Here is a 27,389-nt window from a genome sequence, read left to right as displayed (position 1 = left end):
GTGGATGTCTTCATGTTTTTCTGTAGGACAGGATCATAGCTTTCATTGGAGTCTCAGAGGGAACTGAGGCCCCAAAAAACTGAGGAGCCACCACTCTAATGTTAGCTTGGTTTGTCGTGAACCTGCCGAAGTATAAGTCACTGAGTCATTTTACAACAAGCAAGCCGTTTATTTTACATTGAAATAAACATGAGGTAGACATTATCCTGAATATTTTTACATTTCCCCCCAAGTCTAGAACTGTACCTTCCTATAAAAAATTGCTTTTCTAGGCTCTTTATTTCTTTTTCAATAGTGCACAGGTCTATACAACAGAATTTTGTAAGAAAAATTACACCTTCACTTGAGTTCAGTGTGTTGAGTTTAATTTTAATAACTTTATTTCCTCAGTTAACATACTTTTGCTGGTTTTTGAGAGACCTCTTTTGAGCCATGTTTTCTAATGAGTGTCTTTGGGTTGATGGGATTAGAGGGGTCTGATGCTGTATTTTAAAATGCTTTCCCCTTAATTAAAACAGTCTGCATTTTATGAACATTATTTCTAGTTGAGTATTCCTATCTGAGTGAATGTGTTTCATTTTTAAGGACTGTTTGGATTGGCCCTTCCACCTCCAGATTTCTCCGTGAAATTCTAAAAAAGCTATTTCTCTATTAAATATTTTCATGGCTATCTCTATTAGCTTACCTCTCTACCTTCATCTATGTGGAAATGCCTCATATATGTGGCCTTTATTTTTTCCCCTTGGGTCTTCAGTTCAGTGTTTTTATCTGCCATTTGCTGGTAACCAGATAACTTCTATTTCTTTTGTCCTTTGCACCCCTACCTTTGTTCAGACTTAGGTTTTCTTCTTTACAATTGCCAGTTCTAGACTAAAAGTTGTTCATCTATTCAGTTATTTTTGATGCTAGGCTCTGTGCTAGAATAAGACTAGACTCCTGTACCATTGGGCAACTGGGATATGAAAAAATAATTGCTACAGAAAGTTCTGTATTAGAAATATGTACCAGGGGAAAAAAAAAAAGAGTATGTACTTTCGCTTGAGGAACTGGGAAAGGCATCAAAAGTGGAGAAAATATTTGAGCTGCACCTTGAAGTATATAAATAAATGTGCAACAATAGGAGGAAAGAAAGGAATGTAAAATTTATTTCTCTCACTTTCAAGTATCCTGTTCTTCCTCACGTAGCTTTCTCCTACCTCTCATACTCTGTCATACCTATCTAAAATCCATTTAATGGTCCTGGTTAGATCAAAGTGGAAAAGCTCAGCTGTGGATTTCATAGTCTAGAGATGAAAACCTTTGTACTGGTACAGTGGTAGTAGGAAAGAGGATTCCTGTTCTGGAGATATTAGAGGTAATTTTGACAGCTTGTGGCAGTTAATTGACTTGGGTAGGGGGTGACTGGAAAAAAGAGAAGTCTAGAATGGTTTTCAAGCTTTTTTGGCTTGAGCATCTGGGCTGGAGCTGATGGAGAGAAGGTGACTTTTTTGCTTTAAGTTTTCATTGTCTTTGACCCCTTTCTAGAAACTCATCAATTCAAAAAAATTGATATTTGTGCCTGCTTTTAGCAGGCCCTCTTTTACTTAGGCCTGGAATGCTTTAGTTAGCAAAATCTCAGCTTTCATGGTGCTTACATTTTAGTAAGAGGAGACAGCAACAAATAGTAAACATAGTAAGTAAAGTATATCGCAGCCAGAAAGGTGGTGAGTTCTCTGGGGAGAAAAAGCAGAAAGTGGGATCAGAAGTATCATGTTGAGGATGGGGCTTGAAATTTTAATTAGCATGGTCAAATGTGGGCTCACTGAGAAGGTGGGATTTAAAATAAATCTTGAAAGAGGCAGAAGGTAGCCTGTGGAGTTAGCCAGCTAGGAGTGTTTAAGGCAGAGGGAACACGTTTTGCCTGAATTAAACCTTATGGGCAGGGAACTATGTCTCCTGCTTACCTCCATAGTGTCTAGTATAGGATTGAGCACATAACACATGGGCTTGTTAAAGCAAATATATGTTGAAGTAGTTTCTTTTCTCTGTTTTCTCCTAAGAATTACTAGTACTCAAAAGGTGCTCTTTAGAGTGGTTTTAAGTGAGATGGTTTATTAGTAACTGAAGGATGGGTTTTCTTCCTTCAAAGTCTTTTTCTTAGGACATTTGAGGTTCAGAGTTGAATATTGAATTCCTTTGTTTCCCACTTTATTTCTTGCTCACTACATTTTTATTTTGGTACAGATAATTCTTTTACTTTCTCTTTGCTAATCACATTAGTTCAATGCTGTATGATGTGACACTTGGTTAACTACTGGACATATAATAATGCTTGGTTGAGAATCGGATATCAGTTATATAATTTTCAGAGGTTTGAATTAAGCTGTATGTATTTTTATGTGTGTTTAATAGCATTCAAACTCCAGCTAGTTTTTTTGTTGAATTTTTTTCTTAGCACTGCTTTTACATGAATTATACTGTTGCATAAATTATCACCATCTGCATATTACTAATTGCCATGCAGTGGGACTCCCTAAAATTTTATTTAGCCTTATCATAATTTATTTTGTATCAGTGTAGTACAGTGGTTCTCAAACTTTTTGGTGTCAGGGCCCTTTTATATATTACATTAACATAAAATATTTTAATGAAAAATACTCCTATTTTCAAAAAAAAATTAGAGTGACCTTTTGCAAATCTCATTAATGTCTGGCTTAAAAGACAAGCTGGATTCTCACATCCACTCCTGCATTCAATTTTTAGCGATATATTATTTTGGTAGAATATCTGAAGAAAATCTGGCGTCTTATAAATATGTAGTAAGGAAAGGGAAGAATAATTAACAGCATTTTCAGATAATTTTGGATATTCTCCTTTTGATGCCACACCAAAACTTTACAAGTGGTAGTTTCTTAAAGGTTTGTGGTGGCAATTTAGAGTCTGAAACCTGATTTTCAGTGAACTTTTTATACTCTGTTAAGTTGAAATCCACTGGTTTTATCTTTTACCTTTTGGTTGTGTTCTTTTCCCTATGGATGACATTATAACATCACACATCCATCATTTGGGGACTGTTGGTTCACTGAGTTATATAGGTTTTCCACATATTGACACATTTGCTTATACAATATCAAATTTTTTCTTTATTAATGTCACTGATATAGGCAGAAAGCCTGTAAGTAATGGAGAGCTGTCAAGCTTATGGCAGTGGGTACAAGTTTAAAAACTTCTAATTTTTACTTCAAATGTTGAATTTTATTAATGGCAACATGTACTATCAGTTGTTTTCTTTGAAAGGATGGGCTTATTCCATTAATTTTTGAGGAAATATCTTTCAGATACCTGAGTGTGAATAACCATGGTTTGTCAGTTGTTTTTTCAAGTAAAAATGATCTTCCATGAGAAGAGTCACTGGTTCAGCTCCCAACTCAAGCAACAGCATAAATCCTTTTCCTGGAGACAGGCATCCTTTGTTGGTATTGAGAAGAAGTGATTTATGTGTACTTCCTGTTTGGTGTCACAGAATATTAAAGGATATATATGTCAAGGGTCAAAGTTGAATAAAATGTAATTTTTACTGTTTATCAAGGACATTTTTAACTGAAACTGACCTTTTTGTTTGTTTGTTTGTTTAAACTGGGAGTGCAAGTGGTAAAGAATACAGTGGTATAGTTTGGTACCACTGCCTTGATTTGTATTGGCCCCAGAAGTTTTACCCACCGTTGCTTTTGCATCATTAGTGCAGATAACAGTGAAAAAGGCAATTGAATATTTTAATAAACAGTTTTGACATCGGGGGACACTCACATGATCTTGAGGACCCCTCACCCCAGGGATCCTTAGACCATAGACCAGCATTTTGAGGAGTGCTGATTTAGTGTGCTGTGATGGGAAAAGACTGCAGGTTCCATTCTGAGATACCTTGTGATGTGTTGAACCCTTTTTATTGGCTGAAGCCTAATAGAGACACCTCCTTCCTCCAGTGCTTTCTAGGGCAGCATCATTCGTAGCAGTAGATTCCATGCCTGTTTCAGTGTTTGTTGTTGGTATTAAGAGTACAGTGTGCATATATATATAATATATATATATAGTTATTGGATTTGAACCTCAGGTAAACTATTACCTGCAAGTATTTATTTATTACACTTATATGTGGATGTATAACCTGCTTTTACTTATACTATCTTATTTAATTCTCCCTACAATTCCAAGAAGGAGGGACTTTTAAATTAAATTTGTATTATGTAGATGAGAGAGCAGAAGCTCTAACAGAATGTGTGACTAGCCCCCTCTTCTATTTCCTCACATTTAGAAATACACTTTTAAAACAGTCTCTTTTTAAAAGGTAACAGAAGTGCTGCCAGGTCTACCTGGGTAGATGCCTGTGCACCGAGCTCTGAGGAATTCTTTGGCAACTCCAGGTTGCTTCTTGCCTCCCTGCACTTCACGGGGCAGCCGTCTCTAAACCCCAGCCAGGGCTTCCCACAGCTCTCCCAGTGAATTATGTGCAAGCATCCCGCGGGAAGGAGTAAGGGAGCTCTAGTTTTTGCTTATTCTGAGCAGCAGCTGTGCTGCTGAACATTTGGAATCAGATCAGTTTCTGATAATCTTATACTCTGAGCAAGAACTAAACTGAAACAAAAATGTATGACTTGAGTGTTCTCTTTGTTTCCTGAACTGTCCCTGAAGTTTGTGGCTGACTGCAGAGATTCAGCTTTGAATTTTATTGCCAACTCTCTGAACCATGTCTATTCTCTGAAAAAGTAAGCCTAATAGCAGAAAATGTTCCTTTATTCAGTGGCTGGAAAGAAAGTGAAAAGCATGGTTATACTCTTTTCATATTCAGGTATGCATGGATAAATATGTGGTTGGTGTATACTGTAGCTTTAATAATCTGGGATGTGGGTGAGGAGGAGGAAAAAAACTGGAGTATAAGAGTAATATTAAAGTTTGGAATCACAAATTAAATGCATTAAAACTTATAATTAACTATTCATTTTTTTCTAATAAAATATTTCAAGCCTATGGGAAAGTGTAGAGAATAGTGTACCCTGTGCCCAGCAGCTCTATTTCATAGCTCTTAACACTTGCCATAAGTATTTTTAAGGAAATAAAACATTTTAGATACAGTTGACATTCTGTTTTTCTTTTTCCTGGTCTTACCCCTAACCTCCCTTTCCAGAGAGGTAACCACTATCCTGGAGGTGGCGTGTATTACTGTGACTCACTGTGATGAGTCCGTAATCGCCCATAACATAATCTTTACAGTTTAACTGCAGAAAACCAACAACGTTCTTAGAGATGGTTTAAGCAGTGTCATCCAAATTTCTAGCAATTACACAAGTTCAGTGCTAAGATTGAATGGAGATTTTATGGTGTGGGGTATATCTTGACAAGCCTTTTTTTTGTTTCTTTAGTACATGAATTTCTAAAAATTTCCTGGAATTTTAAAATAAATCATGTGACCAAAGTAATTATTAGTGAGAAACTTAAAAATTTAGTCCCCTGTTTTCTGGGGAGAAATAACCAATAGATGAGTAAAAAGTACAATGATGAAAGAAGACATTAGAATTCTCTTTTAGCTTTGCCACCCATGCATTTTTAATTTGGTAATGTAGTCTCCTCTTCTATATTTGTGTTGTAATAACCACACTGACAGTGTATGACTTCGATAATATTTAAAGTATTGTTCCTCAGAAGAATTGATTTAAAATACAAGGAATATTGGCACATTTATTGGGGTTTTTTTCAGTTTTAGTCACTGCTGTAAATTTATTATTGCTATAAATTCATTAATGTAACCTAAACTTTCAGTTCTAGTACTCATGAATTCCACATGAATTTCATTGCCTAAATTTTAATGAAGTTTGGGTTGTGATTTCTTTTACATAAATAACTATTTTGGACCTCTGTTTTCTGTGTATCTTTGTTTTGATATCTATGGAGAATGTCAGAAAGTGTCAGTTTTTACCTTTATTGTATGTTGTATCTGCCGCTTCCTGAAATTCTGTGATGCTCAGCTTATATCATACTTGTCCATTTCTTGTTTTGTAAAGCAGTCAGGAAGAACTTAGAAAGTTTTTATCATACCTGAAGGTAATGACAGGCTGTGCAAACATGTCTCTCTTTTTGCCTTTTGATTTTTCTGTAGCTTCCAGGTTATAAAGTTGGTTCTTTGTTTTGATTCATGTATACTTAAGATTTTAGGAAGAACCTGGGTTCTTTACAAACCTAACACAGCATAGTAAAATCAGTTTTACAGTGTAAATTGTTTACTTGAAGTATTAAAACTAAGTCATTGAAACAATTTTAATTAAAATATTTTAATTTCTAAAAACTTATTTTATTTGGCTTTTTCAAGTAATTTTATTGCTATTATTATTTTAAACCTGATTCCAGTTTTTGATTGCATGCGGGCATGGTCTCTTTTGCTCTTTGAGCCTAACTATATAGTTCTTATATCCAAATTTAACATGGAGAAAATACGTGTAGCTGGTTTTTCTTTCTCTGCTGTGTAACTTCTCGTTATAGAAATAGGGGACACATTCTTTGGCTGCCTTTATACTTTTACTGTTTGAAACTGTATTCTGTTAATATGGTGGTAATACTAATACAGTAATTCTTTATAGAAAGAAGAAGCTAAGACTTTGAAATTGGCTTATTACTTTAAGGAGCAATACCTACTCTTTATTAAAAAAAAAACCACACATAGAGTACAGAAGGCTTTCATGTGAAAAAGTAGTAGCCGCTTCCCCCCAGCTTCACTAGTCCCACTTTCAGGGTACCCAGTGCTGACAAAAAGATGATGAGATGAAAAGCTACATCACAACAGTGAATCGAAAGCGACACTTGAACTATATTCTTAATTATATTTGCTGTGATACAAAGTGCCTTATATCATTTATATTCTCATAAGTATTGGTTTGGAAGAATTGAAGGAACTTTTTGTCAAGGCTTACATCTTTCTTGTCATTAAGCAGTGATAGGTAACCTATCGAGCACTTACTTTGTTCACTGTGGTGAGCACTTTACAGGAATTATTTATTTCATACATTAAGCCTGTGAGGTAGGCGCCATTGTTACTTTATTATGAGAGAAATGGGGTTTACATAGGATGTAATTTGACCAGCATTATGCAGGTTGTAAACCTGTGCCCTTAATCATCATACTAGTGGTTTTCAGAGTGTAGATGCAAAATCAATTTTGTGAGTAATTGGCAGCATTAAAAAAAGAAAGAGAGAAGTAGAGTGTAAAAAAATTAACTTTTTTATTTTGGGACATTTCAAACATACTCCTAAATAGAATAATATAACAAATCTGTATATCCCCCACCCAGCTTTTCTAACATGCTGTCAGTGATTAAGAACAAATTACTTTTATAAAAAGGTATGATTCACTTTATTCATATGTATTTGCACCCCTCATTGCCCTGCTGCACTTAATCTCCTAGGGCTCTATAAGGCTGTATATCACTGTGATTTATAGCTTCTCTGTGATTATCACAGTGAAAAATAGCTTCACTTATTATAAACCTCAGTTCCTTCATAAATTCCCATTCGGTTTGCCCTGCAGAAACAAAAATAATCTGTTCAATTACTGTCTGCAGATTATGAATATGTTTTTAACCTGGCACTTTTCTAGATGTGTATTTATATTTATGTATTATCTAGTGCAGAGGTTTCCACCTTGGGGCAGCTTTGGCAGTATCTGGAGACATTTTGACTGTCACAGCTGGGTGCATGTTGCTGGCATCTCATGACTGGAGGTGCCACCAAACATCCTACTGTGCACAGGACAGGCCCTTGCAACACAGAGTTATCCAGCCCAACATGTCAGTAGTACCAAGGATGAGAAACCCTGGTTTAGTGTAAGAGAAGCTGTTGTTTTTAGTGGGCAAACTATTTGGTATAACTACTGATGGGATTAAAGTTATAAAATGGTTTCTTTTTTTTTTTTTTTTTGACGAAGCCAGCAGGAGTGATGGGAACCTGTTCATCTCCCCAGTAGTTGTTTTTGTTGTTGTTCTCCTCCTGTTCCTCCCCGGCCCTTCTTCCTTCTGCCTTTTTTCTTCTCTTTTATTATATCAGAAGAAATTTCTGTGCTTTTAGGAGATTGCTCTTGAGGTTTTTGCTTAACTTGCCATTCTGGAAAACATTCTAAGCATATACAAAAGTAGAGAAACAGTATGGTAAAACTCCATGTACATACCATCCAACTTCAAACTGTCAACATGTGGTCAGTCTTGTTTCAGCTATACCCCAGCCACTGCCCTTTGTACCTCACAGGGTTATTTTGAAGAAAATCTCACACAGCATATCATTCTGTCTTTAAATTTTTAGTACATGTCTCGATGAGGATTCCTTTTTTAAAAATACATAACCACAATACCATTATGGTACCTGAAAAAATGAACAGTGATTTTGAAATATCATCATAGATGTAGTCAGTGGGAACTATTTAATGCTCAGACTCCAGTGTTCCTTGATTTTTTTTCCCCTCTTTATGTTCTGTTTTCTGATTTATGGTTCACCTCTATCTGAAATCACAGTGGTTTGGAATTTTACAGCTTACAGTATCCACTTGTAAAGGTACCCCTGGAGAAAATACAATTCATCAAGTCATTTGTATTACTGTGAAAGCATGAAGCAATCTTTCTGCAGAACTGTTTGAGGAATTTGGCTGACAAAGAAGTGACAGAATAGAGAATCATTTTTAGAGCTGTACCAAAGCACTGATGTCAGATTTGTAGCAGTGTTAGAAGGGAAATACTTAAGCTGTGTTTACCAAATGTAATGGGTTATTTTCCAATTTCATAAAGTTACAGTTAACAAGTAAATACATTTAGAAAGAAGGAAATCTTGTCAATACAATATGACCAAACTCTAAGGAATAGTGGGCTTTTAAAATAAAAATTAACAATAAAATAGAAGCAGGATAAGAATTTGTATGATGAATGGACTAAAAAATGTTATTTAATTATATGTCAGTATAAACAATAGGGATGTATTCAATTTGCATACAAACCTCAATTTAGAATGTCAGTTTTTTGGAAAAATTAAAGAAATTGATCAAGAAGAATAGAGAAACCAATCTCATCCAAGTTAAATTTAATAAATCTCTTAAAAATTAGATCAATTTATATGTCTTTAATGCCAAATGACTTAGTAAACATTTGAAGTTATGAAATAAAGGTTCGTTCTTACATATTCTTACCAACTGTTAGAAGTAGACAATTGTGGCCTGGCCAGGGGTGAAATACTGCTGGAGAGCCAGCGTGCTCTGAAAGACTGCTGTGTCTGAAAAGAAATTCAGTTGAAGTTTTTTTTTAAAAAAAATTGTTCTAAGGACTCTGTGTATGTGTATCAGTCCTCAATTTCTTGCTTATTACTGTATCATTAGCTTTTCCGAAAGAAGTGGGGAACACCCTACAGACGCATACTGTTTTCACATTTTTTCCTAACCCTAACCCTCTAAAAGGGCCTTTCTGGAAAATATTTTACGGTTGGAAATTGTGGCCTTCTCTGCTCCTAGAGAAAGAAGCACCCACCCAGGGTTGTTTACAGCTTCGGTTTCTTTTATGTCACTATGTCAAACTTAATGACAGTGAGAATTTGGCAGTTTTTTGTTTGTTTGTTTGTTTACTGTGTAGCTTGTTATGTATCATAGTTAAACAGTTTTTTGAGAGGAGCACATATACTGTTAGCCAAGGAAAACGGGTGATTCAGAGTGGTTCTTAATCCTTTTTCTGCAGCTTCTAGGTGAAGGTTAATGTCTCTTACATTCCCAAGTTAGGGACAGACTCCCATGGTTTAGGGACTGTGACATAAATGCCTAGATGCTCTCGACCCATGATTCCTCAGCACTTGCCATTTCTGTGCACATTGGCCAACTTCTAAATCTCAGATCTGTGGCTCTGCCTGAGCGCTTTCTCTGCTGCCAGCTACTCTCCTTGCCTGGAGGGTGGGTCAGAAATGCCAGGTATTAAAGCTCACTTTGAGAGTGCCTCTAAACCAGTATCTGATGGGAGTTGGTGAGTTAATACTCAGCCCCCTTAACCCACAGGTGAGGTAACACCAGGATGACTGATCACCCTGCTCTTGCCTGCACTGGACTTTCACTGCCATCTCCCCTCAGTCCCCTGGGTGATCACATCCTTTGCATCCCTACCTTTCTCTTCATTTGGACTTCTCCAATTCCTCCATGAACTGTTCTTATGATTCCAGTGAAGTTCTCTCAGAAACTGCCTCTCATCTTTTTTGGATTTCAGCACCTAGTTTTTCATTTATGTAGTTTCTCTGTATTCTTCAGCCTTTTAGAATAACTACTTCAAAGCCACAGAACTTTTCCATTAGGATACAATTTACTCAGAAAGACAGTGGTAAGGGAAAACAATACACAGTACCTCATTAGCTCAAAAAACTATCATTTGTTGGAAACAATTTTATCTCAAGACTATAAAATTCATGAAAAGTAATTCAAATAAATTAACTGCATCAGTGATTCAGCTGACATTCACTTTCTACAAAAGCCTTTACTTGCTTCAAAGTCCTGTCAGAAAAAAATATTAAAAGATGTTAAATGGGAGAAAGAAAAATTAATTGGAGCCTATGTGATAAGTTTACCAGACTGTGTGTCTCACAAAGATAACCGCAGTGTCCTGTTAAAAAAGAATAAAAGAAAAATAAATAAAAGAATGCTGGAGCCATGACCTCTAATTTGTTTTTTATATGTTACTCCTTAAGAAGTGTAATATTGCAGCATTCCTAAACAGTACTTGTTATGTCCATGGAAGACTTACACTTGAAAGTTAAAAAATAATCTATATTAGGTAGGAAACAAAGTTACTCAAGATATGTAAGAGACTAGTATAGAAAATTCAGTATTGAATCCATGAATTAAGAAAGCACAGCTACCAGTGTTTTGTTTTTCGATCTGAGTGGTGGTGACGTAGATGTTTTCACTTTGTGAAAATTTATCAGAGCTGTAAACTTAGGATTTGTGTACTTCTCTTAAATGTAGGTTATATTTCAATAAAAGTTTTATTAGCAAAGAAAGCAAAGCATAAGAAGAAAACACATTTTTCTAAAACTCCGGCAACCAGATCTCTTAATTGGTTCAAAAAATTAAATCACAGGTATTAAATCAGATTGTATTAGTTTGCTAGGCTGCCTAACAAAATACCATAGACTGAGTAGCTTAACCAACAAATTTATTTTCTCACAGTTCTGGAGGCTACAAGACCAAGATTAAGGTGCCTGCAGGTTTGGTTTCTTCTGAGGCCTCTCTCAGCTGGCTGCCCACTTGCTGTCTCCTCACGTGGCTATCCCTCTGTGCATGTGCACCCCGGCTGTGTGTCTTTGTGACCAAGGGTCTTCTAAGGACACCAGTGGTACTGGATTAGGGCCTACCCTAACTGTGGAGTTACAGTTTCCTTCTTTGTCTTGGTTTGATTTTCTCCAGAAGCTCACCCTGTGGGTTATGATATTATGACATTTAATTGGGAACCTGAGTGACTGCAGCACAGGATTGTCCCATAGTTTATGTGTCATTGGAGGGTAGTATATACATGGCTGCTTCAGCCAGTAGAATCATATTGGCTAAATTTATAGAATTGGAAGGAGTGCTATTTAAACAGTAATTTTCTTACAGTATAGTAGAGAAGTAGATGCCCATTGACCCAGACCATTTCTGAATAAGAGTTGCAGTGCGTAGGGGTGGTGATTGTGGTGGTATTAGAATATTGGTTGGAAGAGACATCATTTTATTAATAAAGGTAATTCTGACATTCAAAGATAGTGGCTTTGCTGCACAGTTTAAAGAGTATATTAGAAGAATTAAAAGTCATAGACTGAAAGAAGAGGTTTAAATTCTAGACCAAAGATGTTTTAGGACAAGACATTAGAATGGTTCATTATTAAAGTAGGAGCCAGCAAATTGTGGCCTGTTGGAACTGATATCTCCCAGCTGAAGTATCTTTAATTCAGAAAGCATGGCTTTTATGGTCCTTCTCTTTGAGTTAAATTTCAAAAGTAGAAGAGAAGGTGCTTAAAGATTGTCAGGTTCAGCAAAGAACTCACAAATACAAACCACAAATTTTTGTGTGTTACGGCTACTAAAATCCTTCTGGTCTAATAAACTGAATCCAGCATGCAGGCCTATTTTATTTGGCTTACATTTTGTTTTCAGTAGATGTTGAGGTTTTAGGCAGGGTGTTTCTTCTCCAGAGGGCCAGGATAGTAAACATTGTTCCTTACTTCCTGTTCAGTTGTTCTACATATTTTACCTGCCCCATCCCAGAAAACATTTGGATTTGAGACTGCCTAATTTTAGTCTAGTGTCTTTCTGAGGGAGCAAAGTTGTTTTGAATGTTTTTGAGAAATAGAACTAGAGACTAGTTTCTTTATTCTGTGTCCATGTCCTTCCTGCTGTTGAAAGAATGGGAAAGAAGAGATGAGTGAAAAGCCAGGTTATATCTCTTTGGACACAGGACAGAATGATAATGTGCTCTGTAGTTTTTGCTTTAGGAGTCTGGACAAAACGTTGAAAGAAACAGATTAAGTGATTTGGAGGGTCCTGTGTGACTCTTCATTTTGTACCTCTGAAGCAAATAATAAGGAACCATAATTTTTCCTTTCTATCTGAAGTTAGGGAAAATTAAAAGAAAAAATCCCTGGAGTGGGAATCTTAATATTCCTGAAGGTTACCAGACCCAACTTAGGGATAGGATCATACAGTTTATATGGTTAGGGAATTAAGAAATTCAACAGTAGAAACTAACGGGATGTTTATATTTCCCAACTATAGTTTAAGATGAAAAGCACTGTGATTCACTATCTAAAAGGTAAGTATAGCCTGTAAAAATCTGTCATTCATATAGTGCTTTACAGAATACTTTTGCAGTGCTATCACATGATCCTCAAGAATTGTGGTAAAAAAAAAAAATAAATAACCTGAGATGGGTTAAGCAGATTTAATTTGACCACCTACTATGAGATCTTTATTATACCAAGCCCTGAGAACGAAATGTTTTGAAAAGACACACAGTTGTTGTCCTCAAAGAGTTAGCATCAGAAAAATGGGTAGTAGGGGAGATGGTTCACTGGGAGCCAGAAAGAAGATGATGACTGCTTTCCCCTACTTTGGTAAAGGAAAATGGTAGCTCCTGGAAGTATGTGAATCTTGGTGAAAATGCTTTGGGAGTGTAAAAGATCAGTAGCATCTCCCCAGTCCAGGAGGTGGGGGCTGTGGTGCAGAGCATTTCAGACTGAACAGTGCCACTAGAATAAAGGCTTGAAGAAAGGATGGGAGAAGAGAAGTCATATTTAATGCCTGGAATTTGTCAGACATTGTTATGTAAATTCCAAAGGGCTCATCCTTTTTGGAGCTACCATGTTCTTATGAGAAACTAACTCAGTATCATTTAATTGTCATGTAGCTATAAATATTTTATTATACATTTCTGTTTCATCTTTTTATTGCTCACCCTGAAGAATGAAGAATGTTTTAATCATTTTGGGGTATAGTATTTTTCAAAAGATAACTATTAACTTTCTTCAAGTGCCTCACTCATTAATAGTGACTATTTTTCAGTCTCATTTCTTTTACTCAGACAATACACAGTACTTCTCATACTGTAGGACTTGAGTATTTGTCATTCTGAAATTTAATTTGCTTTGAGTACTTTTGTGAAGGATTTCACATTTTATCATAATTTGTTCCATGCAATTACCCTTCAGTGAAAAGAATTAGCTTTACTAGTATTTATAATTCTGCTTAATGTCCTTCCAGTTATGTTAATCATTAGCCCTCCTTTGGAGCCAATTTTTAATTGTCTTTGTTGATATATTGTCTAATTGACTATACAGATTGTTGTCTGGGTATAGAGATGTTTTACAAGTAGTAAGAAACATGTTTAATCTGCTCTAGATATAATCAGGTGATACATATTTGATACAAGTTGATAAGAATTTTTATTTTAAAGCACTCTGCCTTAATTTTGAGGATATTCTAGTGCTGTGTAAACTGTTCAGGAAATCAAATTTATTTGAAAATCAATTGTATCATTTCTCCAGAACCATAGATATCTTTGGAAAACTGATTTTGTAATATTTTAAATAATTCTTTGGAAGTTTGGTGCTTAACGTTATATTTTTAAATTTTATTTATTTTTCTGAGAGGATTAATATATTTTCATCATAAGATTCTATCTAAAAACCTCCAGAACTAACCATGGGGTGATTGGATATCCATCAATACCAGGTGGAGGGTGGGGCAGAAACTAAAATTTGTACCTTAATTGTATCCTTGACTACATCCTTTGATCTCTTCTTTCCCAAGGTATGTGGTCCAACTAAGTGTGGATTTGGGGGCTGTTTACACAGCATTCTTAGTAATTATGGAATCGGACAAATCTGATGTCCAAAAACAAGTAACTGTTGCAGTAAATTATGATGTAATACAGTTATTGATTTATTTTTAGGAAAATACTTTTTATTTTTAATGGAAAATTTCAAACATAGTAGAGAGAATAATAAATGAATCCCCATATACTTATTACTTAGCTTCAAAACTTGATACAACCAACCAGTTGTGTGACATTTTATCTCCCTTTCCCACCTCACTATCCACTGCTAGATTACTTCAAAGCAAATCCGGGTTTATCACTTTATCTGTGCATACGTTAGTTTGCTTCTCAGATGCTACTACTTAAAGGATTGCTCTTATCCCTCCCATTAAAAAATTAATATAAAATAATAAATAGCTCCAAAATGAAAACTTGTCTGTTTTCTACTTAAACATTGTATTGAATTTCTGAATTTTTCATAACTCCCTATTTCATCTGTAAGTAAATGTGATGTTATATAGTGGTCTTGTAAATAAAAAAGTATTTGCATTATGTTGCCTTTTTACTAGAATAGCTTTACTAATATATAATCTACTTATAATACAATTTACCCACTTAAAATGTACAACTCAATGTTTTTAGTATATTTGCAGAGATCACCACAGTCAATTTTAGAATATTTTTATCATTTCAAAAAGAAATCCCATACCTATTTGCAGTCACCTGTTATTTTCACACTAGACCTCCAACTCATAGGCAACCACTAATCTACTTTCTGTTTCTGTAGATTTATCTGTTCTGGGCAGTTCATATAAATGGAATCATACAATATTTGATCTTTTGTGACTGGCATTTTTCACTTAGCATAACGTTTCCAAGGTTCGTCCATGTTTTACCTTTAATCAGTGCTTTATTCCTTTTTATTGCTGAATAATATTCCATTGCTCAGATATTCCATATTTTTTGCTTATCCATTCATCAATTGATGGACATTAGGATTGTTTCCACTTTTTGGCTATTATGAATAGTGCTGCTATGTATGATAAATTATTTATAAACATTTTCTCCCATTCTGTAGATTGTCTTTTCACTTTCTTGATGGTGTTTTTTAAAACACAAAACTTTTAGTTTTGATGAAATCCAACTTGTCTATTTTTGTTGTTGCTTCTGTTTTTGGTGTCATATTTAAGAAGGCTTACCTAACTCACAGTCATAAAAGGTTTACTCCTTCATTTTGTTCTAGGAGTTTTATAGTCTTATCTCTTACATTTAAATTATGATCCAATTTGAGTTAATCTTGTATTTGGTATGAAGTAGGAATCCAACTTCATTCTTTTGCATGTGGACATCCAGTTGTCCAAGCACTGTTTTTTGAAAAGACCGTCTTTTCCCCATTGAATTGTCTTGGCACCATTGAGGAAAATCAGTTGATAAGAAATCTTTTATGGCCACACAAAAACTAATAGAGCTGATCGAAGAATTCAGCAAGGTAGCAGGTTACAAGATTAACGTTCAAAAATCAGTTCGCATTTCTTTACACTAACGATGAATCAACAGATAAAGTAAATAAAGAAACAATCCCCTTTAAAATAGCACCCAAAGTAATAAAATAACTAGGAATAAATCTAACCAAGGAGGTGAAAGAATTATACACAGAAAACTATAAAACACTGATGAAGGAAATTAAAGAAGACTTTAAAAAATGGAAAGATATCCCATGCTCCTGGATTGGAAGAATCAATATTGTTAAAATGGTCACACTGCCCAAGGCAATCTACAGATTTAATGCAATCTCTATCGAATTACCAGGACATATTTCACAGAACTAGAACAAATCATAATAAAATTTATATAGGACCACAAAAGACCTAGAATTACCAAAGCATTACTGAAGAAAAAGAAAGGCTGGAGGAATAACTCTCTCAGACTTCAGACAATACTACAGAGCTACAGTCATCAAGACAGCATGGTATTGGTACAAAAACAGACATATAGACCAGTGGCATAGAATAGAGAGCCCAGAAATGAACCCACAAACTTTTGGTTAACTAATCTTCGACAAAGGAGGCAAGAATATACAATGGGATAAAGACAGTCTCTTCAGCAAATGGTGTTGGGAAAACTGGACAGCAGCATGTAAAGCAGTGAAGCTAGAACACTCCCTTACACCACACACAAAAATAAACTCAAAATGGATCAAAGACTTAAATACAAGATAAGATACAATAAACCTCCTAAAAGAAAATGTAGGCAAAACACTATCTGACATACATCTCAAAAATGTTCTCCTAGGACAGTCTACCCAAGCAATAGAAATAAAAGCAAGAATAAACAGATGGGACCTAATGAAACTTACAAGCTTCTGCACAGCAAAGGAAACCGTAAGTAAAACAAAACGACAGCCTATGGAATGGGAGAAATTTTTTGCAAATGAAACCGACAAAGGCTCCATCTCCAAAATATATAAGCAGCTCATACGACTTAATAAGAAAAAAACAAACAACCCAATCCAAAAGTGGGCAAAAGACCTAAACAAACAATTCTCCAAGGAAGACATACAAATGATCAATAGGCACATGAAAAAATGCTCAGTGTCATTAATTATCAGAGAAATGCAAATCAGAACTACAATGAGGTATCACCTCACAGCAGTCAGAATGGCCATCATTCAAAAGTCCACAAATGACAAATGCTGGAGAGGCTGTGGAGAAAAGGGAACCCTCCTCCACTGCTGGTGGGAATGCAGTTTGGTGCAGCCACTGTGGAAAACAGTATGGAGATTCCTCAAAAGACTAGGAATAGACTTACCATATGACCCAGGAATCCTGCTTCTGGGCATAATATATCCAGAAGGGACCCTACTTCAAAATGACACCTGCACCCCAATGTTCATAGCAGCACTATTTACAATAGCCAAGATAGGGAAACAGCCTAAATGTCCATCAGCAGATGACTGGATAAAAAAGAAGTGGTATATTTATACAATGGAATACTATTCAGTCATAAAAACCGACAACATAATGCCATTTGCAGCAACATGGATGTTCCTGGAGAATGTCATTCTAAGTGAAGTAAGCCAGAAAGAGAAAGAAAAATACCATATGAGATCGCTCATATGCAGAATCTAAAAAAAAAAAAAACCCAAAAACCAAAAAACATAAATACAAAACAGAAACAGACTCATAGACATAGAATACAAACTTGTGGTTGCCAGGGGGACGGGGAGTGGGAAGGGACAGACTGGGATTTCAAAATATAGAACAGAAAAATAAGATTATACTGTATAGCACAGGGAAATATATACAAGATCTTGTGGTAGCTCACAGTGAAAAAAATGTGACAATGAATATGTATGTTCATGTATACATATTCATGTATAACTGAAAAATTGTGCTCTACACTGGAATTTGACACAACTTTTTGAAATGACTATAACTCAATAAAAGTTAAAAAAAAAATCTTTTATGGAATCTCTGTTTTGTTCCATCACTCTGTGTGTCTATCCTTATGTCAGTACCACAGTCTTGATTACTGAGTTTTGTAGAAGTTTTGAAATTGTAAACTCCTCATTCATTTTCTTTTTCATGATTGTTTGACTCTTCTGGGTGCTTGAATTTCCATGTGTTTTTTAGGATCAGTTTGTTAATTTCTGCAAAAAGACCAGCTAGGATTTTGGTAGGGATTGTATTGAATCTGTGGATCAGTTTTGAGAGTACTGTCATCTTAACAATATTAAGTCTTCCAGTCCATGAACATAGATGTCTTTCCATTAATTTGTTCCTTCTTTAAATTTTAATAGTGTCTTATAATTTTAAGGGTATAAATTTTGTACTCTGTCGCCCTTTTATAAAGTAAGTAATGACTTATTTTATAAAAAGGGAGATGCTTATTTTAAAAATATTATAACAATATAGAAACATTCACATTACCCAGAGTTCCACCATCAAGAAGTAAGTATTATCATTTAGTGAACATCATTCCAGCTATGCATCATAAAGATATATAGAGACAGAAAGATGAAGAAAGAGAGGTTGTTGTATTTGTTCTGTTCTTTAAATTACTTTAATTAAGCTTTTTATTTTGAGATAATTGTAGATTCATGTGTTGTAAGAACTAATACATTTATCCTGTTTACTCTTTACCCAGTTTCCCCCATTGAAGTATATTGCCAAACTGTAGTACAATCTATTGACATTGATACTCACGTACCCCCAGTTTTACTTGTACTTTTTGTGTGTCTAATTCCGTGCAATTTTATCACATGTGCAGTTTTATGTATTCACTACCATAATCAAGATACAGACAGTCCCATCCCCACAGAGATCCCTTTTATTACCCTTTTGTACCCACACCACCTTCCTCCCACTCCCCAAGCCCCATTTACCCCAGCCCCATCTTTGACCTCTGGCAACCACTGATCTGTTCTCCATTTCTAAAATTTTGTCACTTAAAAAGTATCATGTAAATGTTACATAATAAATGTAATATAAGTGCTTTTTTCACTTGGCATAAATCCCCTGGAGATTCATACAGGGTTTTGGCATGTGTCAATAGTTTATTCCTTTCTATCGCTGAATATTTCATAGTATGGATGTATCACCATTTGTCTAACTAGTCACCCTTTGAAGGGCATCTGGGTTGTTTCCAGTCTTTTGCTATTATAAATAAAGCTGCCATGAATATTTCTGTCTGAACATAAGTTTTTATTTCTCTGGGATAAATGCCTCAGAGTACATTTGCTGGGTTGTATGGTAATGCATGTTAAATTGTGTGAGAAATTGCCAAGCTGTTTTTCAGAATGGCTATTTTTAAAAATAAAAATATAGATAATTTTAAAAACATTAAAAAATGTGAACAGCAACAAATACAGAAAAAAAAAATGCATTAACAGAAGCAGTTAAAATAGAAGCCCCTCAAGCCTCTGGATGTCTTTTCCTCCATCATAACTCATTCCTTTCTCTGCAGAGATAGCCATTATCATTGACATTTATGATAATCACTTTTTTCCCTGTAATTTTAACATTTAAGCCTTCATGTCTCTGCAATATATTTTACATTGCCTGTTTCTGAATGTTAAGTAGAATCGTAGAGAATGCATTACTTTTTGGCATGGCTTTTTCACTGAACATTGTTTTCTAAGACTAATCCATGTTGTGTATGGTGGTAGTTGATTCATTTTCTTTGCTGTATTCCACTGTGTGTATTTAACTCAGTTTATCCGTTTCTACTGTTACTGGATATTTGTGACTTACTAACAGTGCTGCTGTCACATTTTTATACTTGGGCCCTGGCACATAAATTTTTAAAGTTATGTTCCTAAGTGTAGACTTTGGTCACAGGGTTTAGGGTCAATTCTGGTTGATAATGCCAAACTGTTTTCCAGAGAAGTTACACCGGTCTGTAGTCCCATCAGTAGTGTATATGAGTTCTTTTTGTTTTGACTCCTCTCCAATGGTATTGTTCTTTTCTTTCTATTTTTTTAAGTTAACTGGTATCTTGGATGTGTAGTGTTACGTCTTTGTGGTTTGATCTGACATTTCCCTGATTTCTAGTAAAGTCAAGCCCCTTTCATGTATTTATTGTCCGCTTGCATTTTCTATTTTGTGAAATCCTTGTTCAGATCTCTTACCCATTTTTTATTGGGTTGACTTTTTCCTTTTGAGTTGTCATTCTTTATCTATTCTGGGTATAGCCCTTAGTTACATGTGTTACAAATGTCTTTTATTTTGTGATTTGCCTTTTCACTCTCTTAACGCTGTCTTTTGATAAATAGTGCAGTCCAATTTTAGTCTTTTTTTTTTTTAATGGTTGGTGCTTTTTATGTCCCATTTAAGAAATCTTCCAGCTTCCAAGATCATAAAGGTATTCTTATAACATTTTCCAGAAGATTTCGTTTTGTCTTTCACATTTAGATCTATAGTCTACCTGGAATTGGTTTTCTGTATGATGTGACAGGCGTCAAATTTTATTTTGCCTCCCCATGATAGGAATATCACATACTTCTTAAAAAGATCATTTTTTCCTCTCTGTTAGTGCCGTCTTTGCCATAAATATCTACTGAAGCACAGGTCTGTTTTTGGCTATCTGTTCCATTAGTTGATTCATGTATTCTTGTGCAATACCACACTGTCTTTCTTACTTTGGCTCAATAATAAGTCATGGTATCCAGGACATCAAGCCATCCCACCTTGTTGTTCTTCAGGAGTGTCTTGGTTATTCTTAGCCCCTTTCCATTTCTATATAAAGCAAAATCAGCTTGAAATTTTCCACAGAACATTTGATTGGATTTTTTCCCCAGGGTAGGGGGTGTTAACTGTATTGAATCTATATAACTGCTTAGAAAAAATTAACATTTTTTATTGACTCTTGCAATACAGGAACATTTGTGAATTCTTACTTTAATTTTTCTCAATGTTGATAGTTTTCTCTGTAGGTTTCTTGTATATTTTATTATAATTCGTAGATATTTGGCATTTTTTGACATTACTGTATGAAGTATCTCTTTAAAAAGATTATCATCTCTTTGTTACTGGCATATTTAATTTTAATATTGACCTTATATCCAACAACTTTTCCAAACTGCCTTTATTCATTTTACTAGCTTATCTGTAAATTTAAAAAAAATTTATAACTACATGATTATAAGATCTGTGACTATAACCACAGTTTTGTGTCTTTCTTTCCAGATTTTATACCTGTTATTTCTTTTTCTTGCTCTATTATAATAGTTGGGGTAGTGATAGGATCATCTCTGCTTAACATTTCACCTTTAAGTATGTTTGCTATAACTTACAGTTAGTTTGTTTTTGTGGGTTGTCCTCATCAGATTAAGGAAATTCCCTTTTCTTCCTGGTTAAGTGTGTCAGTGACTGGATGATGAATTTTATCAGATACCTTTTCTATTGCTATTGAGATGATTAAAAGCTTTATCTTATTACTGTGAAAAATTATGTTGATTTTTTATTGCTATTCAAACTTCTATTGGAGTAAGCCCCACTTAGCTTTGATTTATAATACTTTTAAATATTGCTAGATTCAGTTTGCTTACATTTATGTTCATGAGTAAAACTGGCCCATAATTTTCCTTTCTTCTAATATCTTTATTAGGTTTTGGTATTGAAGTTATACTGACCTCATAAATGAATTGGGGACTGACACCCCTCCCCCCCCCTTTTTTTTTTTACCAGGAAGAGTTGATGTGAGACTGGGCTTATTTCTTCCTTAAGTATTTAGCAGAATTTGCTGATTAGTCTGAGTGGGCAAGTTTTTAATTATAGAATATTAAAGAGCTGTTTCCAAATCCTGTTTACTCTCACTCTGTAGGTATAATCTTTTGGGATTTTAATTTTTTATGATAAGGAACTTAGGCTTTCCATCTTGTGCTGACTCTGGACTTGAACTTCTGTCCCCCTACACTTGGTTTGGGAATCTGTCTAAACAAAGGGTCTAGTGTTTCACCAGATTGGCTCACGACCTCAGGGATTCTTGTTTTCTCTTCCTTTGGAGCTTGGTGATTACTTATTATCTTGTAGTCTTTTTGACACTTACAAGGTTTTATTCAGCTTTCATAGTTGTTTTTAGTGGGAGATTTGATCTGAATAACAGCCTACGATTATAGGAAATAGGAACAAGTATAGTTAACTTACTTGAATTAACAGAAGAAAAAGAACAGAAGGAATTGCTAAATGTCAAATAAATGCTTCTTTTCCACAAGAAATATGAGTTCTGAAGAGCTCCTTCTGAAGTTGGGGAGTTGGGGTGTGGGTGTGAGGGGGAAGCAATTAAGGGATTGGAGTCATTTTGTTTAACTTTTTTAGCCCCAGGTTTCACTTTTTGACAATCTGTTGATTCTCAGTTATAAAAAATTAGGAAGTTATTTTCCTCAAAACACAATTTCTTCAGTTTTGTTGGTTGTATTTTTACTTTATTAAGGCTTTGTTAAGATTAATATTCTGTTCTGCAACTAAGTCTTTTGCTATTTAAACTTAGTATTAATTGTGTAAATAGTTTTGTACTTTTATCTAGTCTTTTGATCATACCATCTTATTCCTGAATTATTTTTATTTATTACATCATTATCTAGATTTCAACATTAGATTCCCCCCTTTTTTTCAAAAAGGGCTTAACAGGTGACTTTAACAAGGTATGCATAATTTTCTTTCAACTTCATTGTAGAATTTTAGTCTCCATTTTAAACCCATATTTTGTGTCTATTTTGGATATATAGTTATAATTTTATATATGTAGAAAATAGGTGATATACCATATATAAGATATAAATACCTTTTATTTCACAAAGAGTTCTAGGCAGTTAATGTTTATTTTTAAGCTGAATGTGCACTAAATGCTTTTGTGGAAGAATTGATTTACTTATTGAACCATACTTTCCTTTTCTCTTCTCTCCATACTTCCTGTCTTTATTTCCTTTGCTGTCCAAATCTAATTTTAATAAGTATATTTTGTCCTAATTATAATCTCTGATTGAATTTGGTCAGTATTGCTTATATCATGTACAAATGATTGGCCTTTTTTATTTTCTCTAATTTTATGTGTTTGTAGGGAAATGGATTGAACTGTTATTTCTGCGGGCTTATATAATTGAGGCCTGTTAATTACCTTAAAGTATTGCTTTAATAAATTTTTATTCAATAAAAATTAATTAATTTTTCATGTATATCTTGCCCTCCCCCAATAGTATAGTGACATACAGAAGGCATGACTTTTTCTTTAAAAGAGGTATATTTTTGTACTGGTAAATCGCCAGTCTCTTATGTGGTATTTGCTATGTATAGTCATCAAAAAAACAAAAGTGATATTCAGATAGCACGGCATCAGTTCTCTTCATACACCTCCCTCCTTTTTTGCTGGCTGCCTCAAAAAAGAAATGGTCACACATTTCACCTAATGGCAGCTTGGGGTTTATTTGTTCATGGTAGTTTTAAGGAAAGTCATTGTTATTATTTCAAAATAATAAATCAGAGTAAAAAAGCTTGGCCCAGAGAGGTTTGGGGTGAATCTTTGAATGAATAGCTATAAGACTATTTTAAATGTTTCATTATGTATATAAACATTTCTTTTTGAACTTCTTTCTTTTTTGGGGGGTGGTGGTGGGAGGAAGTAATTAGGTTTATTTATTTATTTATTCTTAGAAGAGGTACTGGGGATTGAACCCAAGAGTTCATGCATGCTAAGCATGCACTCTACCACTTGAACTATACCCTCCCCCCGTTCTTTTTCTTTTTTTTTTTTTTTTTTTGCTTTTTTAATGGGGGTTTAATTTTAGATTTATTTATCTGTTTCTTTTTTTAAACAGAGGTACTGGGAATTGAACCCAAGACCCTGTGTATGCTAAGTATGCACTCTACCACTGAGCTGTACCCTCCCCACTTCTGATGTTCTTCAAAACAGTTTTCCAGTGAGCTAATAAGCATCTTACCTCTGAGTCACATTTGCATTATGAAGTTGTTTGAAGAAAACTATTTTTCATAGATGGAGGAAAAAAATCAGTTTTCTACTTTTCAAAGCTAGAAGAATTTAGGTTGGCAGAATATATATGTGGTAGTAATTGAGAATGGGTTCTAGAACCTGACTGCTGAATTAAAACCCTCTTCAGTCTCTCATTAGGAGCTCTGAGACTTTTGTCACACTTCTTTGCCGAACTTCAGTTCTCCATTTGTAATTTAGATGTAGCAGTAACAAAATGTTTTTAGCAAAGTGCCTGACGTGAGTTAATGCTCAGTAAACATTTTTATCATTTTATTCATCTTCTTTTTGCTTTTATTTTTATATTATTATTATTATACACATATAATATGAGCCCATAATTGTGCAGGCTAGGATTTTGAGCAGAGATGAGCAATAGCCTTAAAAGTACAAGGGTCTTAGGCTACAAAGGCAGTTTTTAAAATGTCCAGTATAAACATGTTTTTAAAATATGGGTCTAAGAAAACTAATTGCTTTGGCCTATATCAGCTTACAGTAAAATTTAAAGGAAGTCTGTTAATAATGTGAAGCCAAACAGAAGATATTATTAACAACTTTAGTTTGGTGTGTGTTCCATTCAAAAAGATTGACCAACCACTGACGTTCGTCCTATCCATCTCTATTTGATTTTATAAGAAATTGGTAGGAACTGGGGTGGCAGGCATCTTCCTTAAGTGTTTCTGAATAAGAACATTTCTCTATTTGTCCTCATCTGTTTATTTATTTAATACACTGTAAGTGACTAGAAGCTGAAAGATGCCTGAGTTCCAAAGCCACATTTTGGGGCTTTTTAACTGTGTTGGTCTTAGTTGACATCCTTCATTTATTAGTTTACTAGTTTTCAAAATACTTTTTTCCCCCAATAAACTCTTTTATACTGTGTTCTTGTGTTTGTCTTCTAATGATTTATAAATAATTTGCCTCCCAGGTGGCTGTGTAAAATAAGATACTAAACAACAATAACTTTATAGTTTATCTTTTAAAGCTGTGCAGTGCAAAAACAATTAGTATATATTTAGAAGTAAATATAAAATAAATATTAATATGTGATTGAGTGCATGGTACCTCTTAAGGGACCATCAAATTTGGATTGTATAACCAGAAAAATTGACCTATTATTGTCTTTTGGGTCACTTTATTTTAAAAAGTATGTGAGCTTTAGCATCTGTGCTCCAGTATTTTAACTTCATCGTAAAAAAGCTAGCAGTAGCTTTTCTTGATCCTTCTGTTAACATGTTCTTGGGGAAAATGTCTAATTATTTGCGTAGTTTACCACAAACATTAATTTGGAAAATTGAAGATAATATTAGCTACTTAGGGAACAAATGGCTGCCCTGCTGGTTAAAGCCTCGGGCCCCTCTCTGTGTCTGGAGGTAGGCCTTCTGTAACTCTTCATTCATCCCTTACTGTTTCTAAGAAACTGGCCATATCTGTCTCCTAGCTTCCTCAGGTTCAGTTTTTCAGACTGTGCTTCTCTTTCCCAGTTTTCTTACTTCACTGCCTCCCCGAAGACTCTAAAACAGACCATACAAGATGCTTTTTCATCCTTAGTATTTTAATTGCTCAATCATGCAGGGAAACAGGAGGGTTATGCTCTTCTCCATCCACCCTCATACTCCCCTTCCGCTCTCAGAGCAAGGGAGGGGGTGGTAGTACAAAAGTTGACTATATCTCAGAAATCTGTAAAGTTGTTTCTTTGCTTTCTTCATATATAAACACCCTTTCCCCTTCCCCGTATTTGCATAAAGATATTCTACTTTTTCTTAGATGTTTCCATGGAAGAATTTTTAGTTCAGTTTTAGATATTAGTTTGGGGTTATTCCTAGGTAGCTTTTCTGGATTTAATCCAGTAATGATTCTGTACCTGAATGAGGAAAATCTTTCTGGCTTACAGACGTTTCTCTCCTGGTTAGACTTACTCTCTGACCTACTGTTACCCCTTTTCCTTTCTGTGGTTGTGGCCCCACGTTTCTCATCAATGGATTCTCCTCTATTCTGTTGGGGTTTTTTTTTGGGCGGCAAACTCACCAGACTAACTAGATTCCCTTTTGGTTAACTTTGGCGTCTTTCAGTATTTTAAGCCAGGTTTTGGCCTAGTCTAATGAGTGGAGATACAGCCTTCCTTTAACATGGTCTTGCTCATTTTCAAGGCTCGTGCCTTTTCCAGGTTTCTTAGTGAGTTCCTGGTGTCTGGTCTGAAAGTGGTATTATGCAGTGGTTAAAGAGCTTGGCGCTTTAGGGGTTGCTTGCTAGCTGTGTGCCTGCCGCAAGTTGCTTAACTCTATAGGTCTCTTCTCATCTGTAAAACGGGCTGTAATACTGCCCACCTCTATCTGTTAGGGTCAAGAGACATCCTAAAATATCAGTGACTTAAATGCATTTTTCTTCTTTGTAATGGAAGGTTCTGAAGTAGGAAGTCCAGGTCTGGTATGGCAGTTCCATGGTTGTCAGCAACCGTCTGCCATCATTAGTTTGTGGCTTCCATTCTCGGGGTGATCCAAAATGTCTGCTGTGGTTATAACCATCATATCTACAGTCCAGGCAGCAAAACGAAGGCAGTAGGGCAAGGCAGAAGGGCTTACCCAGCTCTGTAACCCTCCCACAGGACCATATCCAAAAGTCACACCCTGCAAGTTTTGCTTATATTCCATTGATCATTACAGCCACAGAACATTGGGAAATACAGGTTTTTATCTGGGTACAGTTGCCACCTCAGTAGAATTAGGGTTCAGTTACTAACAGGGGGAAGAATACGTGTTGGGGAAGTAACTAGCAATTGTGCACCTAGCTATAAAGGAGTTAATGCATATAAAATACTAAGTACCGACTGATACGTCGTAACACCCCAGTGAATGCCAGACATTTTTATGATCTTTGCTAAAAGGTCAGATTACTATCATGTCCCACTTTTTCTTACATCTTTCCACCCATTTCATATACTTTTCCAGGGTAGTGATCTTTTATAATGATACCTGAAACTTACAGAAACAACTGTAGTGAAACTTACAGAAACAAGCAGAGATGATTTCTTTGAAGGGAAGAGGAAGGTAAGTAGTAGTTGTTCCCTTGGAGGAAAACCATTAGTTTCTGTAGAAGAGGTTTCATCTTTTTTGCTTCATTTGCAATTCTTAACATTGGTAGAGTTGATATGATTTTTTTTACTTTGATTTTTAAATCCTCAACTGCTATTCCTTCCTACCACCTTAAACCAAAAAGACCACTTTTTGGTACATATTCTTTTTTTTTTAATAAAGGGAATCAATTCTACTTAAAAATGTTTTTATTACATCCTTTAGTTAAAAAGAAAGTCTTAGGATGATACATAATGAAAATTAGGAATGATTTTACTTAATGAAAAGCCTTGCTTCATTAAACACCTCTGTGTTAACTACCAAATTTTTATATCAGGCTTTGTTATTTTTCTATATATTCATCATTTAGTGAGTTTTGTAATACACAGTTTTTGTTCTATAATAGAAAAAGAGCTGAGCCTTCTTTTCTTGCCTTATATCCAAATAATCTAAATTTTGATAAGAAAAAAAAAGAGGGGAGGGATGTATAACTGGGAAGCAAAATGACTTTT

At 35.0% G+C, this 27,389-nt stretch overlaps 1 protein-coding gene across 2 annotated transcripts in view; it reads left to right on the top strand.

Annotated features, from left to right (window-relative positions):
• Positions 1-27,389, top strand: part of GTF2F2 (general transcription factor IIF subunit 2) — a 121,406-nt gene that overhangs the window by 20,632 nt on the left and 73,385 nt on the right. Inside the window, exon 5 of one of the 2 annotated variants that reach the window (XM_074378201.1) lies at positions 16,616-20,919. The exons of the other annotated variant lie outside the window; for it this stretch is intronic. Coding sequence (XP_074234302.1) covers positions 16,616-17,451 — 836 coding nt within the window. The 3' untranslated portion in view covers positions 17,452-20,919. Of the gene's footprint in view, positions 1-16,615; positions 20,920-27,389 lie in introns of those variants that run through there. 2 annotated transcript variants of the gene reach the window in all.

This window comes from Camelus bactrianus, chromosome 14 (assembly GCF_048773025.1).
Source record: "Camelus bactrianus isolate YW-2024 breed Bactrian camel chromosome 14, ASM4877302v1, whole genome shotgun sequence".
Classification (NCBI taxonomy): domain Eukaryota; kingdom Metazoa; phylum Chordata; class Mammalia; order Artiodactyla; family Camelidae; genus Camelus; species Camelus bactrianus.
This window is presented reverse-complemented; position numbering and strand designations above follow the sequence as displayed.